The sequence below is a fragment of the Eurytemora carolleeae genome, unplaced genomic scaffold, assembly GCF_000591075.1.
Source record: "Eurytemora carolleeae unplaced genomic scaffold, Eaff_2.0 scaffold558, whole genome shotgun sequence".
NCBI classification, from domain to species: Eukaryota; Metazoa; Arthropoda; class Copepoda; order Calanoida; family Temoridae; genus Eurytemora; species Eurytemora carolleeae.
This window is the reverse complement of record NW_019396494.1, coordinates 125,276-141,324: the sequence shown is the minus strand read 5'-3', so window position 1 is coordinate 141,324 and position 16,049 is coordinate 125,276. Positions and strand designations below refer to the sequence as shown.

Genomic DNA, 16,049 nt, shown 5'->3' with positions numbered 1-16,049 from the left:
ATGATCAAAATATAATTGGAGGAAAGGGGAATAATGATATTAGATTAAAAATGCGTCTATAGGATCTATTGAGCTAAGAGAATTCCAGGGAAAAGATAGATAGATAGAAGAGGAAATATAGAAAACTCTATATAGATAGATAGATAGATAAAGAAGAAAGCGCCCTCCCCGGCAGGCTCCCCCTCCCTCCCTCACTGTCTCACTGAGTCAGTAAGCACGAGACTAACCAGAGTAGAACATTGAACCAAAACATTGTTGGAACATTCTCTTGAAAATCAAATTTTACAGAAAACAGGGGATTTTAGGGGAATCCCGTCGTACATCTCCACTAGAGCACAGGTATACAGTATACAGTATAGCTTGGTTCGTTAACTAAACATTGAAAATAGGGAGGGAGGGAGGAGGGTGCCTGGCTCCATGACGTAAATAAACATTATTACGATATATCAATTCTGTCATGTGTAAAAGTGTATAATTTGTTACATAACATAAAAATCAACGAAAATGCATCGAAGAAAGAATCCAGTCAGCAGATTTTAAATCTGCGAGACAAAATCTGTTTACTTTTAGCTTTGTTTGATATTATTTGATCATAATTGTGCATGTGCACTGATAATATCAGGGAAAATTAATTCCAAAACTAACGCTTGGCCAAATCATACAAAGTTATCTTTTTCAAGCATATCTTTCAATCCAAGCCGAGTTGAACAAAACTACACCATACATTTGTTAAAAATGGCTAAAACCAATTATTGAAAGAAGAAATGCCAATTTAAACTAATAATAAGGTGTGAGAATTAATTTCTGAAGAAATTTTTATTTATTTTCATTTTCGAACAGATCCCTATTTTGAAACAATTACCGGATTTCAGCTCATGTCGCGTTTTCGGAACATATCCTTGTTTTTGAGACAATTACCGGAATTCATATCAATGTCAATTTTTTACGCACTTTCGTAACAAATCGAGATTTTTTGATAAGGTAAAATATAATTAAAATAGAAAATAAAAACAAACTGTTCTTTATAATAATTTAAAAATCATTAAAGCATTGAGAAATCAAAAATATATTATTTATTCTTTAAATATAGATTTAACTAAAAATGCAGTAAACGGTTTGTTTAAAATACTTCAAAATAAATCATCGATTTTCACTAATTTCACAGACAAAATGCGGGAACTTGGATTTAGAAGTAATTTAGAATTTAATTTAGCCTTCATAACACAATTTTTGTTTTCAGTGATTTCTATGTAAGTTATGAAAGTGAATTTAGTTTTGAATTGTGGATTATACTCAAAAATGGGAAAGTGGGGTTTGTCTCGAAAACGCGACAGTGTTTTAAATTCAGGATATATATTCGAAAATGGAAAACCTGACATTGTCTTGAAAACGGTCAACAGATTTACTATAAAAAGTTTAAAGTTGGGAATTGTTGTCCTCGTCAAGTTTAATAAAATGTTGGTTATAGTTTTACTATCGACTTTTACTCTGGATATGGGCCCGGATCCCAAAAACCCAGTCTTTTAATTGTTAGTTTTTGAACTAATATCCCCTAATTATGTTTACAAAAGAATGAACTTATTAAATCTATCTAACTCTAATGAATCTTCAAATTGTTAAGTTATTAACGTGAAACATGACACTTTAGATAGAAAATTATCCGTCTAACAAATAACCGGTCAAATACCGGATATTCTACTTCATGACAAATAAATTATCATTGAATTCGTTGGAATTTCGCTCACCAAAATTTTATGCATAGCCCCAAATTGGACCAATAGTGAAAATTGAAGATTTAAGACTCTGGATATGGACACATTTTTGCCAGGCAAACTTGTGATTTATTTTAAATAATTTTGGGGAAATTCTGTTCCCTTAATATAGAAAAAGAGCTTGGACCCTTATTAAGTAAATGTCCGTTTTTAATTTTAAACTTCTTAAAACCATTTTCATTTGAAGCTTCTTCATATAATTGACTGTACAAAGTGTGAATATTTAGTTTTAAATTCTCGACTTTTTTCAGGGACGGATTAAAGGGGGGGGCCTGGCCCCACGGGCCTCACCCTGAGCTCCTGGAATGGGGGGGGTCCTAAGAAATTTTATGATATGTAATAAAACATCAAAGGATGAAAGACACAACGAAAAAAGAATTGAATAAATGACCTGAAATACCCGTTAAAATTGTTATCTCTTATTATTTATACTAATTTGCCTTTTACAGATAGAAAAGTGATAACTGGAGTTTACAGATAGAAAGTAGGAGAACTGGAGATTTACAAATGGAAATAAGAAGGATATCTAGAGTTTACAGTCAAAAAGTAGGAAAACTGGAGTTTATAGATAGAAAGTAGGATAGAACTAGATTTTACAGAAAGAAAGTGGGAGAACTGGAGTTTACAGATAGAAAGTAGGAGAACTAGAGTTTGCAAATAGAAAGTGGGAGAACTGGAGTTTACAAATAGAAAGTAGGAGAACTAGAGTTTACAGATAGAAAGTATAAGATAACTAGATTTTACAGATAGCAAGCAGGAAAAGAAAATTTACAAATAGAAAGTAGGAGAACTATAGAGTTTACAAATGGAAGAAAGTAGGAGAACTAGAGTTTACAGAGAGAAAGTGGGAGAACTGGAGTTTGTAAACTTATATTTATTGAATAATTAAGAACTCTATGAATTCACTGCCTTTTGTTAAATTTTTAGGGGGGGCCGAATTTTTGTTGCGCGCTTCGCAATTATGCCCCCCCCCCTGAGAATGATTTAACCCCCCCCTGGACTTTACCTTTATAGTTTTACTATCGAGAAAATTAAATTCATTTTGTTGAAAATTAAAAATTCAACATTTTTTGTTTTCTCCAAAGCTCTTCACTTCAAAAAAAGGAGTATATATAATGATGAAAACCTCTAAGTTTTAAATCTGAGGTAAAATTTGACGTGGTATAGCCAGGGGCAAAATTAAAGAAGAAGGAAGGGGTTTGGCGGGAGGAGGGGGGGGGTTAAACAGGTTCCCATGGTAACCAAGCTTACATTGCGTACTTTTCCTAGCACGACCGCAGCGCATGATTTCTCTCGAGACACTAGGATTTACTGGTTGCGTAATGCGTAAATATACGCTAATGTTGCCGGAAACCTGTTTCATTTTAAAGGCCGGGTAGGCACAATGGGGCGCAGGGAGTCTTTTTTTATAAATCTCATTTTTCCTCTTCATTTGAACATTAGAACCCCCTCCCACTACTCTCACTGCATGCAGTTTTATTTATAAGGAAAAGAATGACAAAATTATTTGGCCTCCATATAAAATACTCATATTTCGCTTATAAAAAAGTCAAGCCTATAAATCCTCAAAATAACTTAATTCTAAATGTACTTCTAACTTAATTCTAAATCTACTTCTAGCAATTCTAAATGTACTTCTAAGAAAGATTTGAGGGGGGGGGGAATTTGTTTCATGTACAAATTAGTTCAAAGAAAAAGCTTTCCACCTTTTTGTTACAAAACTCCTTAATGACAAATTGGTCATCTAACCTATCATTCTTACTCACATCATCATGAATTTCCTAATGATCATAAAGTAATGATCGTGCTATGAAGTTTAATTAGCTGTATGTAATGCTAAATTAGCTTTTCATTACAGCAGGCCAGTGTCCTATAATGTTTAAAAAAAAATAAAATTGGATATTTCCAAAATATTTTTTTCAATTAAATGAAAATACAATTAAAATTAGCTTTATATTTTGACTTATTTTCATGTCCAAAAAACGTTCACTAGGACAGATCCTAATAGAATTACCCTTACTCCAAGAAATATCACTTTTTTTAAAATTATAACTGTAAAACTAACCTACGACTCAGTCAGTTTACAGTTCACAGTAAACATTATTTATTTTGAACATTTGTACAGCGTTAAAAGTTCAACGTGAACATCTTTTACTTTTATACATACAAGATTACGTTGCGTACAAATGTACGCTTCAAATCTTGTTTGACTAATATATCAATAGTCTAAAATTTTCTATGCCCGTTCGGGTCAACAATAATTAGCTAGTACAGTTCAATTCATCTTTCAAAATTCTTTTTTTTAAATATTGCACTTTTTTTGCATATTATCCAACGTATAATCTTTTTTATATTATTTTAACGTTTAATAAAAGTTTTAAATTAAAGGAGAAAACTCTTCTGTTGCTTTTTTCTTTAGCAATTAAGAACCATTAGTCCATTGTCAACATTTGAACTATTCAAATTACAATTTTAGTGCAAAGATCTTATTTAGGAAATAGCTTATTTAGGTCAATTATTTTTTTGTGTTTCAGTAGAAAAGGTGAGCACTAGCAGTGTGAGTATGGGGTTTGATGAGAACTCTCCATATTTTCCTGAAAAGCAAGGATTGTACGATCCCGCGCTGGAAAGGTAAAAAATCTTCAAACATTTTCCGTTGACCATGTTTTCTGCATTTTGTGTCTCATGGCATTTGGGGTTGATTCCTATTCAAAAGAAAAAATTGTTTTTTAGAAAATAATTATGTTGAAGTTTTCTAATTGTTTGAAATCTTACATTCCCATGAATCGGTGTTTAAGATACGATACGATTCGTTGTTTTTAAATATCATCAAGGGAAAAAAGTTCTTTATCAAAAATAAATTCTTCATAAATCGGAATCAATTGTTTAAAGGATCCGGATCCATCTGGAATGAATAATTTCTTTGAGCTAATATCAGAATATATCAGAACCCGCTTGGCGCTTGAAATCTCCTAAATCGCGATGTATGCTGAGTCAGTCTGAACTCAACAGCTGATCTGTTATTTGCGTAACTCCAAAGTAGATCGATTGTACGTCCTGAGCTGAAAACTTTAGAGTGGGATATCCTTAATCCTGATCGGATAATTAATCTGAAGATTAAAAATGAGTGGAGAACAAGCAATATTTAATCTGGAGATTAAGAAAAAGAGTGGATTTAAGCCTTAATCCTGATATCCACCATTCTAAAGTTTTCAGCTCTGTACGTTAACAGCGTTTTCAAACATTCAAAACTCCAAAGTATTTGTTTTGTTTTCTGCCACTTTTACTAAGTAACTATTAAGTATATAACAGCTCTAGCAAACAAAGAGTTAAACAATTAAAGCGTAGATTAATAGGGATGTGTTCGACATCCTTGATCAGCCTAGGATTTAAAGGGTACCATTGTCAATCGGGTATGCTCCTCTCCAAATTGAAATTACGTGTTTATTCCCTTTAATCTCGTTAATGAATATTTAATCTTTTCCAGGGATGCTTGTGGAGTCGGGTTTATTGTTCATATTGATGGAAGCTCTTCTCATCAGATTCTCCTGGATGCTCAGGAGCTTAGCAGGAGGTAATATAGTACGTCAAAAGAAGCTAGGGGGATATAAGAAGGGGCAGGGGGGATCAAAAAGGTAAACAGGAGGGGGGATAGAGGTCATGGCAGGAGGTTAAACAGAAGCTTAGTAAGAGTTATTATAGGAGTTGCAGGAGAAGGGGGTGGTAGATGGATGGTACAATTATTTCAATAAGGGAGAGGGAGGTCAAGGTAGTCATGAAAATCAAGAGGAAGTGTGCGAAGAGGAAGTGGGCGGTCAAGAAGAAGGGGGCGCTCAAGGAGGGAGTTGGCTGTCATAGAGGGAGTGAGGGTCAGGTCAAGGAGAGAGGAGGTATCAGGAAATGCCAAGGGGTTATATCATATTAGGCCGGTCAAGAAGTTTAATCAGCCAGTCAGAAAGAGGAAAGGAAGGTCAAGGAGGAAAAGAGCTAGAAGGGAGAGAGGTTTTAGAAAATGTTATAATAGTTCTGCACTAGAAAAGGGGTTCTTCATGAATTGTACTAGAATATGGTGAAGGTTCCTATCCAAAGAAGATACACGATAAAAACGTTGAAAGGTTTCATAAGATATCATCCTATAACCCCCCCCCCCCGGGACTAATTCTTACCCTGAATTATGTACAGGATGACCCATAGAGGAGCTTGTGGAGCTGATAACGATAGCGGGGATGGAGCCGGAGCATTGGTGGCGCTTCCTCACCCATTTTATAAAACCAAACTCAGGTCCCGCATTATTTCATAATCTTTAAAAATCTGCACATTTTGAATATCATTTTTATGAATTCAATATTTAGTGAGGAGCTCGGTATACATCTGCCAGAACCTGATGAGTACGCAACAGGAATACTTTTCCTTGATCCTGTTCATCATCAGATATCCAGGTGCTTATACTTTATAGGATATCCAGGTACTTATAATTTATTGGATATCCAGGTGCTTATAATTTATTGGATATCCAGGTGCTTATAATTTATAGGATATCAAGGTACTTATGATTTAAAGAATATCCAGGTACTTATAATTTAAAGAATATCCAGATACTTATAATTTATAGGATATCCAGGTACTTTTAATTTAGAGGATGTCAAGGTACTTATAATTTATAGAATATTCAGGTACTTATAATTTATAGGATATCCAGGTACTTAAATTTATGAAGGATATCCAGGTACTTAAATTTATGAAGGATATCCAGGTACTTTTAATTAATAGGATATCCAGGTACTTATAATTTAAAGAATATCCAGGTACTTATACGTTATAGGATATCCAGATACTTAAAATTTATAAGATATCCAGGTACTTATAATTTATAGGATATCCAGGTACTTAGAATTTATAGAAAATTACAGGTTCTTATAATTTGAAGGATATCCTGGTACTTTTAATTTATAGGATGTCTAGGTTCTAACAATTTAAAGTATATCCAGGTTCTAAAAATTGATAGGATCCAGGAACTTAAAATTTTTAGGATATATGAATGGTATTTGAAAAAAGAATTACCTAATATCCAAGTTTACTTTACTTCAAGTTCATTGCAAATTCATATTTCATTGTAAATCGTCAAATATAAATTGCACATTTATTCTGTCAAGTTCAATACTTTTTATACAAAGTCGTTGAATTCAGATTGAAAAAAAAAAATTCTTCAGAGATGAATTTGCTGAGCTGGCCGGAACACTAGGAGTGCGCGTGCTTATTTGGCGCGAGTTGCCGCGTAGCAATGCTTGCCTTGGAGCTATGGCGAAGAAGACGGAGCCCCTGATCACCCAGGTGTTCCTCGTCCCCTCCACCTCCGACATGGACAAGGAGGAGTTTGCAAAGAAAATTTTTGTTCTGAGAAAGAAAGCAACACACAGGTTGGTTTTCAATTCATAAAGACTTTCGTTTTAGTTTCAAGTGCCCCTCTATTTATCAAGGGGCATGTCCGATTCGCAACAGTTTTTTCATTGTTTTTAGAACAAGAAATCCGCGAGTAACTTTTTCAGACAAATCACAACTAAAAATAATCAATTTTCAAAAAAATCAAGGACATCTTGTTCATCTTTGATCGACTTGATCAAACCAAGGTTATTAGGGGCACCGTTGTGAATTTAAAGTGCCCTACAAAAGATAGGGGTCACTTAAATTTATCTCTCACTCAACAGTCTAAGTCCCTTAAGATTTTAGAACTAAATATTTAAGTGTAAGTCCCTTAAGATTGTAGAACTAAATATTTAAGTCTATGTCCCTTAAGATTATAGAACTAAATATTTTAAGTCTAAGTCCCTTAAGATTGTAGAACTAAATATTTAAGTGCAAGTCCCTTAAGATTGTAGAACTAAATATTTAAGTCTAAGTCCCTTCATATTGTAGAACTAAATATTTAAACTTTGATATGATCAGATGTGGTAAGTCGGGTCAACTTTAACATATTTTGTTCAAATTTTCAAATTCTGGAGTTAACTGTTGTCCGCCAAATCTTGAATTAGTAAATATCAAAGTGAAAAGATAAAAAAGACGGTGAAACATTTATTATTAGACAGGTTTGATAAAAAAAATTCTTTCTTAAATGTATCCTTTCAGTTCTATAAATTCAAAATTGAGCATATTTAAAAAAGCTAAATTATCAAATAAAAAAGATGTCACATGATTATATATCGTAAAATTATATTAAATCTCAATTATTGCTTTAACTACCTCGCAGTGCTCTCAAACCAAATCTAAAAACAATAACGGTTTTTGGTTTAGAAAGCCGAAGAAAAATCCTTTATGAAAACATTGTTCCTAATTAAGATGTTGATTATAGAAAAATACCGTTTTCATCTGTATTTTGTGTCGGAAAGTGATTCATATTTTTATTCAACTACAAAGCATTAGATATTACAAATAGTCTGGGCCTGCCTAACCAGGGTAGGTTGTTTTGAGGGGTTGGCCCTAAGTTAGTTAACGATAATTAATAGGTTACACACATCAATTATGTTTTGGGATAGGTAGGGAGTTGATTGGGAGGTAGGAGATTATTAGGTAATCTGTGGCAGGGTTAGATCAGATGGATTAATGTAGAGATAAATAAAAATACAGTGTGTAAAGGATAGTGGATAGNGTAGTTGTTAATTAAATGACCGACGGTGTCTTCTAAGGGGACCTACCCCGTCGCCAAGGGTGTACGAAGGGGGGGGGGGCATATCTGAACTGGAAAGGGATAGGGCAATTTTTGATCTACTAATTTCTTTCCACTTCCAAGTAAAAAATGAACAAAGTTAACGAATCTAAGACCTCGCAACATCATTGATTTAGTAGAGTCATCTTAATTTTGGCGTGTGGGTGTAGGACGTCCCTAAACGTCTGATTTGATTTGATTTGATTTGATTTTTTTATGTACTTTAAGCTGCACAATTTTAAATTCTGTTAGGAAATATGATACTTAATATCTTTATCCAGAGTTAAGATAAGAAGTTTTTTCCATTTTGATAATTCAAAAAATGAAGTTTTGCATTTCATAACTTTTAAATTAATGATCAAATTTTTTTAATATTTTCAGGTTTACAGAGAGAAGGTTTTATATTTGCTCCCTGTCAACCAAGACTGTGGTTTACAAGGGACAATTTGATCCTTGTCAACTCTGGGAATACTTCCTGGATCTACAGAATCCGGAGTTTAAAACCAAACTCTGTATTGTGCACACAAGGTTCTCAACCAACACCTTCCCCAGCTGGGAGCGCGCGCACCCTATGCGCTATGTTGCGCATAACGGAGAGATAAACACGCTCCGGGGTAACGTGAATCTTATGAAGGCGAGGGAGGGGGTGATGTCTAGCTCCAGGTTCGGAGACGAGTTGAAGGATTTGTATCCGGTAGTGGAGCAGAACCTATCCGACTCCGGGTCCTTGGACTGCTGCCTTGAGTTCCTTGTCCAGGCAGGGAACAGGTCGCTGCCTGAGGCCGTGATGACTATGGTCCCTGAGGCCTGGCAGAATGACCCGGCGATGGACAGTTCAAGAAAGAATTTCTATGAATGGGCGAGCTGTACCATGGAGCCATGGGACGGACCAGCACTCGTCACTTTTAGCGATGGACGATATGTCGGAGCAATCCTAGACAGAAATGGTCTTCGTCCATCAAGGTTCTATGTGACCTCCGACAATATTATGGTCATGGCCTCCGAGGTCGGAGTTTTCGATTCTCCGCCTGAGAAGATTCTACAGAAAGGTAGATTGATGCCCGGAAAGATGCTTCTGGTGGATACAGAGGAGAAGAGAATCATAGGAGACGAGGAGGTGAAAAGTAAGATTGCCGACTCCCGTCCTCACGGGGAATGGTGGAACCAGCATATAACCTTGGACATGCTGAGCAAAGGGTTTAAGCAGGAAACTCTCTTCTACAATCCTATCGTCAGAGATATGAACGGGGACGAGCCTAATATCCTGGAGAGGTTGTGGACTGGAGACAGAAGGATGCCTATGTTTGGCTACACTATTGAGACTATTCAGATGTTGATGGTTCCTATGTTTAAGACGAGAAAGGAAGCTTTAGGTTCTATGGGTAATGACGCCCCCCTGGCCTGTTTGTCCAGGTACCAGCCCCAGATATACGAGTACTTTAAGCAGTTGTTCGCTCAGGTCACCAATCCTCCCATTGACCCCTTCAGGGAGAAGATTGTTATGTCCCTAGCTTGTCCTGTTGGACCTGAAGGGAATATTCTTGAACCAGGAGCAGAACAGTGTCACAGGCTATGGTTGGAGAACCCCATTCTCTCATTGGGTGATCTTCAATCCATCAAGACTACCAATGTGATGGGCTGGAAGGCTGCTGTGGTTGATATCACCTTCTCCAGGTTATGCAGCTGCATGGCTACTGAGATCGACCGTATCTGTGAGGAGGTTGAGCAGGCCGCTCACTCTTGTCAGTTCATCATCCTTTCCGACCGTAATATTGGTCCTGATCGTGCTCCGGTCCCCGCTCTCCTGGCATCTGGAGCTGCTCACCATCATCTCATCTCCAAGAGGCTGAGGAGCAAATGCGCGCTGATTGTCGAGACAGGAGAAGCACGTGAGGTGCATCATATGTGCGTTCTTCTTGGGTATGGAGTTGATGCTATCTGTCCTTACATGGTGTTCGAAATAGCTCACATGTTGAGGAACGAGGGTTTGATTGATCCTGAGATAACGGACCATGTTGTTTATGAAAACTATGCAGCTGCTGTAGACAGAGGAATATCTAAGGTAAATTGTTACAAATATTGAACAACTATTTAGTAGGCTAAGAATGTATTGTACAATGATTTAACAAAGTTTTAGTTGACAATTAATATCTAAGATATTGTTACTGGTTACAAATATATCACAAATATTCAGCTGATCAAAGAATGTCTAGGTATTAATACTAAAATATAACAAAAAATTAGCAGGTGTTCAGTAGTATTTTATGGTTTTGTTAAAAAATATCTAAAAATTGTTTTGTAGTAAATTTCATAAAGTGTTTCCCAAGCACTCCCTTGAGACAAATTCTCAGCTTAAAATAAAATCATGTTAAAAAAGTGTTCTCGAATCTTCAAAAAAAAAAAAGGTTTTTAATACATCGACGGAGAATTTATTGTTTAATCCATTGAGGTTAAACTTCATGAAATTGTTTAAAAATGTAAAGTAAAAATCTATTTCGTCTTAAACCTCCTTTTAAATTTCATGGCATTTAATATGTAAGAAGTTTGAAATGATTTGGAGGTTATATGATTAATCAAATTATTTCCTCTGCAAATAACTTGCATTATTTACTGCATAATCTTCCCAGCAAATTAGATTTGACCAATTTCATGTTTTATTTTATCTTTAACGGATTTTTCGTTGAATATTTACATTAAAAAAATCGCGAATCTTTGGTTCTGAAAGAATTTTGTTTTAATTTTTTTTCTTAAGGTTATGGCAAAGATGGGTATCTCTACTCTACAATCTTACAAAGGAGCCCAAATCTTTGAGGCCGTCGGTCTTTCTCAAGAGGTCATTGACAAAAGCTTCCTTGGAACCCCCTCCCGTCTCGGAGGAGCCACCTTTGACATTATTATGGAGGAGACATTGCAGAGGCATGAGGTTGCTTTCGGCGAGAACGAATGCGATTCGAGGATTCTGAGAAATCCTGGATTTTTTCATTGGAGGTCAGGAGGGGAGAAACACGTCAATGACCCATCCTCCATTGCCCTGCTACAGGAGGCCACTAAGCATGAGAATAAGTCAGCCTATGAAAAGTACTGTGAGGCTGCTATGAATAGTATTAAGGACTGCACCCTCCGAGGACAACTAGAGGTCGTCTTCCCTGAGACCGGGATAGATATTGATGAGGTAAAATTTTCGCAAAATACTAGCTGAAGTGCCCGACTTTGCCCGTGGAATTTTTTTTTAATTTTGGTGAACAAAATCTTATTTTTGAAAAAAAAATGTCGACACTTTTTTAGTCAATGTTTCTCTCTGGGCACCCATGGGTTCCCTCCATTCGGTCCAGCCGTTTGGCCAGCTATGGTTAACATATATACCAACAAATATATATGAGCGAAGAGAATTATTATTTATAATATAAAATTGATTTTAAAAAAACATTTAACTTAGTTATCTCTTCTCAGAAAATTTTGAATGAATATTTAATTTGAAATAACTTTCCACTATTACCATTTTAGTCTCAAATATTTCTTTTTAATTTATTTTCAGTAGAGTTTATAAAAAGGAAAAATATTAATAATCTTCAAATCTTCAAGTTGACCTTAAAGCATTTTTTTGAAAGATGTTTTTCACGCATGAACTTTTTATTTTCTTATTTACCGTCTCATTTGTTAGCGATAAAAGAGTTATTAAATGAAACGAATTCATCAAACTTGATTTCGGACAAAAATATTTGCCCTTTAAAAGTTTTCTAGATATCTGGAACGATCAATTAAAAGACATTATTTGTTGAGTTTGTAATGTTAACTTGTTATGATTGGTTAAATAATTTTGAGTAGAACTGAGTATAGGGGGAGAGGGCTTGTTTACATTTTACTTTGATGTTATAGGACTGCTAGAAAACTAGTTTTATTGTAAAGATTAAACAAAGCTCGGTATTTCTTAGCAGTGAGGACCGGACTTGTGTAATTATTGTGCAAAGCAATCCATTTTATTATAAACATCCTTGGAATAGTGGAATTATCAAATTGTTACTGTTACTGTTTGTTATTTTTATTGATATTAATGTTGCTATTGTTATATTACAGGTTGAACCCGCGGCAAATATAGTGAAAAGGTTTGCCACCGGAGCCATGTCCTTTGGGAGCATCTCCCTGGAGGCCCACACCACCCTCGCTATAGCCATGAACAGGATGGGAGGGAAGTCCAACACGGGGGAGGGTGGAGAAGATGCTGATAGGTTGGTGTTTTTAGTTTTAAGGGACTGTCTACGTAATTTCAACTGACTCTTTTTATTTAAAGAGATACAGTGTTTCAGTTTTAGTTAGATTTTTTTCTTAGAACAAGCTCGATCAATATTTTCTTTGACTTATTTTCGTTCTTATTTATCTAATTATTAATTTTTATTGCGAATTACATTTTTGTTCATATTTTTTGTCTTGATTGATGATTTTTTTTGTTAGAAAAGTATTTTCTCTAAATAGACATTATAATTATTGTTTCATGATAAAGAAAGCCTATCTGATAAAGTTTTAACTGCATTCTCCAATTTTCATGGAATTTTCCCCATATTTATTATTTATCCAGCAATTTTATGAGCATGCTTTCCTCTATAATTCATTGGAAAGTAGACTTTCTGAGGAATAAATTATTTTGTTCTGAGATTTGATCGAATCCTAAAGCTTACAGCTTGTTAATTTGTCAAGTTTACTTAGTTAAAACTGAACATATCCCGCATTTCTTGCAATTTGCCGAATTCTAGACTAATGTCGTCTTCCCAACATTTGTCTTGTTTCTTAAATATTCCGCGATTCTTGGATAATGTCGTCTTTCATACTTTTCTCCTGTATAGGTATTTAAATCAAGATGCTGAATTCAACAAGAGGTCAGCCATCAAGCAGGTGGCCTCTGCTAGATTCGGAGTGACCTCTGCCTACCTTTCTCACGCTGATGAGCTGCAGATCAAGATGGCGCAAGGAGCTAAACCCGGAGAGGGAGGAGAGCTCCCGGGATATAAAGTTACAAAGGTACATTATTACCCATATAAAAAGTCAAAATGTGTTTCTTAATGTGGACGTCCTACAACCCACCCCTATAGATTTTTTTGTGAAGATAAAATGAACATTGGAATTTATTGGGAAAAATCTAAAATAAGAACATTTATTTTTCAACAATGAATGATAATTGATAATGGAACAATTTAATTGTCTTTTGTAAAGAGTAAATTTTTTACTGTGATATTTTAAGACAGGCTAATAGCCATGGGGTGAAAAATAATAAATTGTAAACATGAAAGATGGGAAGTGGGTGGGGGGGGGGATCGTTTTTTGTCTATTACCCTGTCCAGTGTCCACTTTATAAATCAGAACTCTTGGTTTCTCTTGATTAATTTATTCTCGAGATAACTTTAACTCTATTTACTCTTCAGGAAACTAAATATTTACTCTCCAGGAAACTTTAACTCTTGTTACTCTCTAGGAAACTCTTACATTATTTACTCTTCAGGGAGGGAGGGAGTCCAGAGTTCCTCAAATAGCAATCACCGCCACCCAAATCTGTTTTGCGGCAAGCGCGCTACTCAATTGGTAATCTCCACCACCTCAATTAGTAATCACCGTAAAAAAAATTTTTTCTGTGATTTGAATTTAATGCACTTTTAACACAATTTTCGACATCTATCGGGGTTTTATGGCATCTGTATCAGATTTGTTTGGTCAACAAAAACTGAGAATCAAGGCACAGTTCATTTCAGCCGAATCTTAGATCCAATTCGCCACTTTAATGACTGCATTTCATGATTGGCGTCAAGATACTAAAAGGTCGCGCTGCCTGTTTACTAAAAATTATCTCATCCCACGCAAAGTAATATCCATCTCCATTTAAAAGATATTTTCAAAAAACCTTTACAGTGTTAAGATTTTTGAATTCGCCAACTCGAGTTCAACATCTACAACAAAACTAATTATATGCATAGAAAGGACTTAAAATTTACTAAAAATTATCTCATCCCACGTAAAGTAATATCCATCTCCATTTAAAAGATATTTTCAAAAAACCTTTACAGTGTTCAGATTTTTGTATTCGCCTACTCGAGTTTCTCAGGAAACTAAATTTATTTACTCTCCACGAATATCTTATTCTCCAGGAAACTAACTCTATTTACTCTCAGGAAACTAAATTTATTTACTCTCCACGAATATCTTATCCTCCAGGAAACTAACTCTATTTACTCTCAGGAAACTAACTTCATTTACTCTCCACGAATATCTTATTCTCCAGGAAACTAACTCTATTTACTTTCCAGGAAATTGCTAAAACCCGACACTCTGTACCAGGAGTAGGACTTATCTCTCCTCCACCTCACCACGATATTTACTCCATAGAAGATCTGGCACAGTTGATCTATGATCTCAAATGCGCGAACCCTTCAGCTAGGATCTCAACCAAGCTGGTCTCGGAGGTCGGAGTAGGTGTGGTCGCTTCCGGAGTCGCCAAGGGGAAGTCGGAGCACATTCTTATCTCCGGACATGACGGAGGTACTGGTGCCTCCTCCTGGACCGGGATTAAAGGAGCAGGTAATAAACTAAATCCCTTCTCATCCGCCCAAACCATATTTTAGTATAGTTGTAGTTTGTTATTAATCTCAATCTGAATTTGCCCTCTGTTATTACCATTATTATTCTGTATAAACATTATTTGTTAGGGTTGCCCTGGGAGCTTGGTCTAGCAGAAACCCATCAGACCCTAACCCTTAACAACCTGAGATCTAGGGTTGTTCTCCAGGTATAATTAATGACAAAAAAGTACAAGGAAAAGTCAAGTTGTCTTGGATGTAATGTGTTCAGTTCACCTTTAAGACTCTAATTTATTTAAACGCTAATCTGAACGGTGTCTTCAGCATTACTTTAATTGCTTGGCTAATAAGCTGAACTTAAGGCTGACGGTCAGATGAGAACCGGTTTTGACGTTCTGGTCGGCGCGCTGCTCGGCGCAGACGAGTTTGGGTTTTCTACTGCTCCTTTGATTGTAATGGGGTGCACAATGATGAGGAAATGTCATCTTAACACCTGCCCAGTCGGTGTAGCGACACAGGTTAGTTTTAGAAGAATTGTTAATGATTTTTTAAAGGGAGTGTTTAAGAATTTTAAAGGGTAGGTTCAAGAATTTTATAAGAGATTGTTAATGAATTTTTAATAATCGTGTTCTTGTGACAAATAGAAATATTGGTAATTGATAAATTTATAAAAACTCTACATTCAGAATTTAACTAGTCATGTCTTAAAATACCCATTGAACGCTTTCTTTGCCTCACAATATTTTTATTTTAAGTTTATAACCTGTTTTTTATTTATTTTATTAATCCAGCCCTGTTCTGCCTAGGACCCTGAGCTGAGAAGAAAGTTCGAGGGTAAACCCGAACACGTGGTAAACTTCTTCTTCATGATCGCCGAGGAGCTTCGTGGATACATGGCTCGTCTTGGATGCAAAACATTCCAGGATCTTATCGGGAAAACTCAATTCCTCAGGTAAAGCTATTTCCATTTTTTAAAGACATATTTGCGATGATTTATGTGAATATGATAGGTGGGAC

General features: G+C 35.6%; 2 protein-coding genes across 7 annotated transcripts in view; one reads left to right on the top strand and one right to left on the bottom strand.

Moving 5' to 3' along the window:
* LOC111704325 (uncharacterized) overlaps positions 1-16,049 on the bottom strand; it is a 54,712-nt gene that overhangs the window by 20,117 nt on the left and 18,546 nt on the right. The gene's annotated exons all lie outside the window — the stretch shown is intronic.
* Positions 203-16,049, top strand: part of LOC111704323 (glutamate synthase 1 [NADH], chloroplastic) — a 19,543-nt gene continuing 3,696 nt past the window's right edge. Inside the window, exons 1-14 of one of the 2 annotated variants that reach the window (XM_023476541.1) lie at positions 203-339; positions 4,310-4,403; positions 5,260-5,346; positions 5,955-6,053; positions 6,125-6,211; positions 6,983-7,189; positions 8,854-10,534; positions 11,225-11,644; positions 12,547-12,698; positions 13,311-13,485; positions 14,763-15,033; positions 15,162-15,241; positions 15,395-15,550; positions 15,839-15,984. In XM_023476541.1, the coding sequence (XP_023332309.1) occupies positions 4,336-4,403; positions 5,260-5,346; positions 5,955-6,053; positions 6,125-6,211; positions 6,983-7,189; positions 8,854-10,534; positions 11,225-11,644; positions 12,547-12,698; positions 13,311-13,485; positions 14,763-15,033; positions 15,162-15,241; positions 15,395-15,550; positions 15,839-15,984 (3,629 nt within the window). In that variant the 5' untranslated portion in view covers positions 203-339; positions 4,310-4,335. Of the gene's footprint in view, positions 340-4,306; positions 4,404-5,259; positions 5,347-5,954; positions 6,054-6,124; positions 6,212-6,982; positions 7,190-8,853; positions 10,535-11,224; positions 11,645-12,546; positions 12,699-13,310; positions 13,486-14,762; positions 15,034-15,161; positions 15,242-15,394; positions 15,551-15,838; positions 15,985-16,049 lie in introns of both variants that reach the window. The other variant, XM_023476540.1, reaches the window with a different exon arrangement.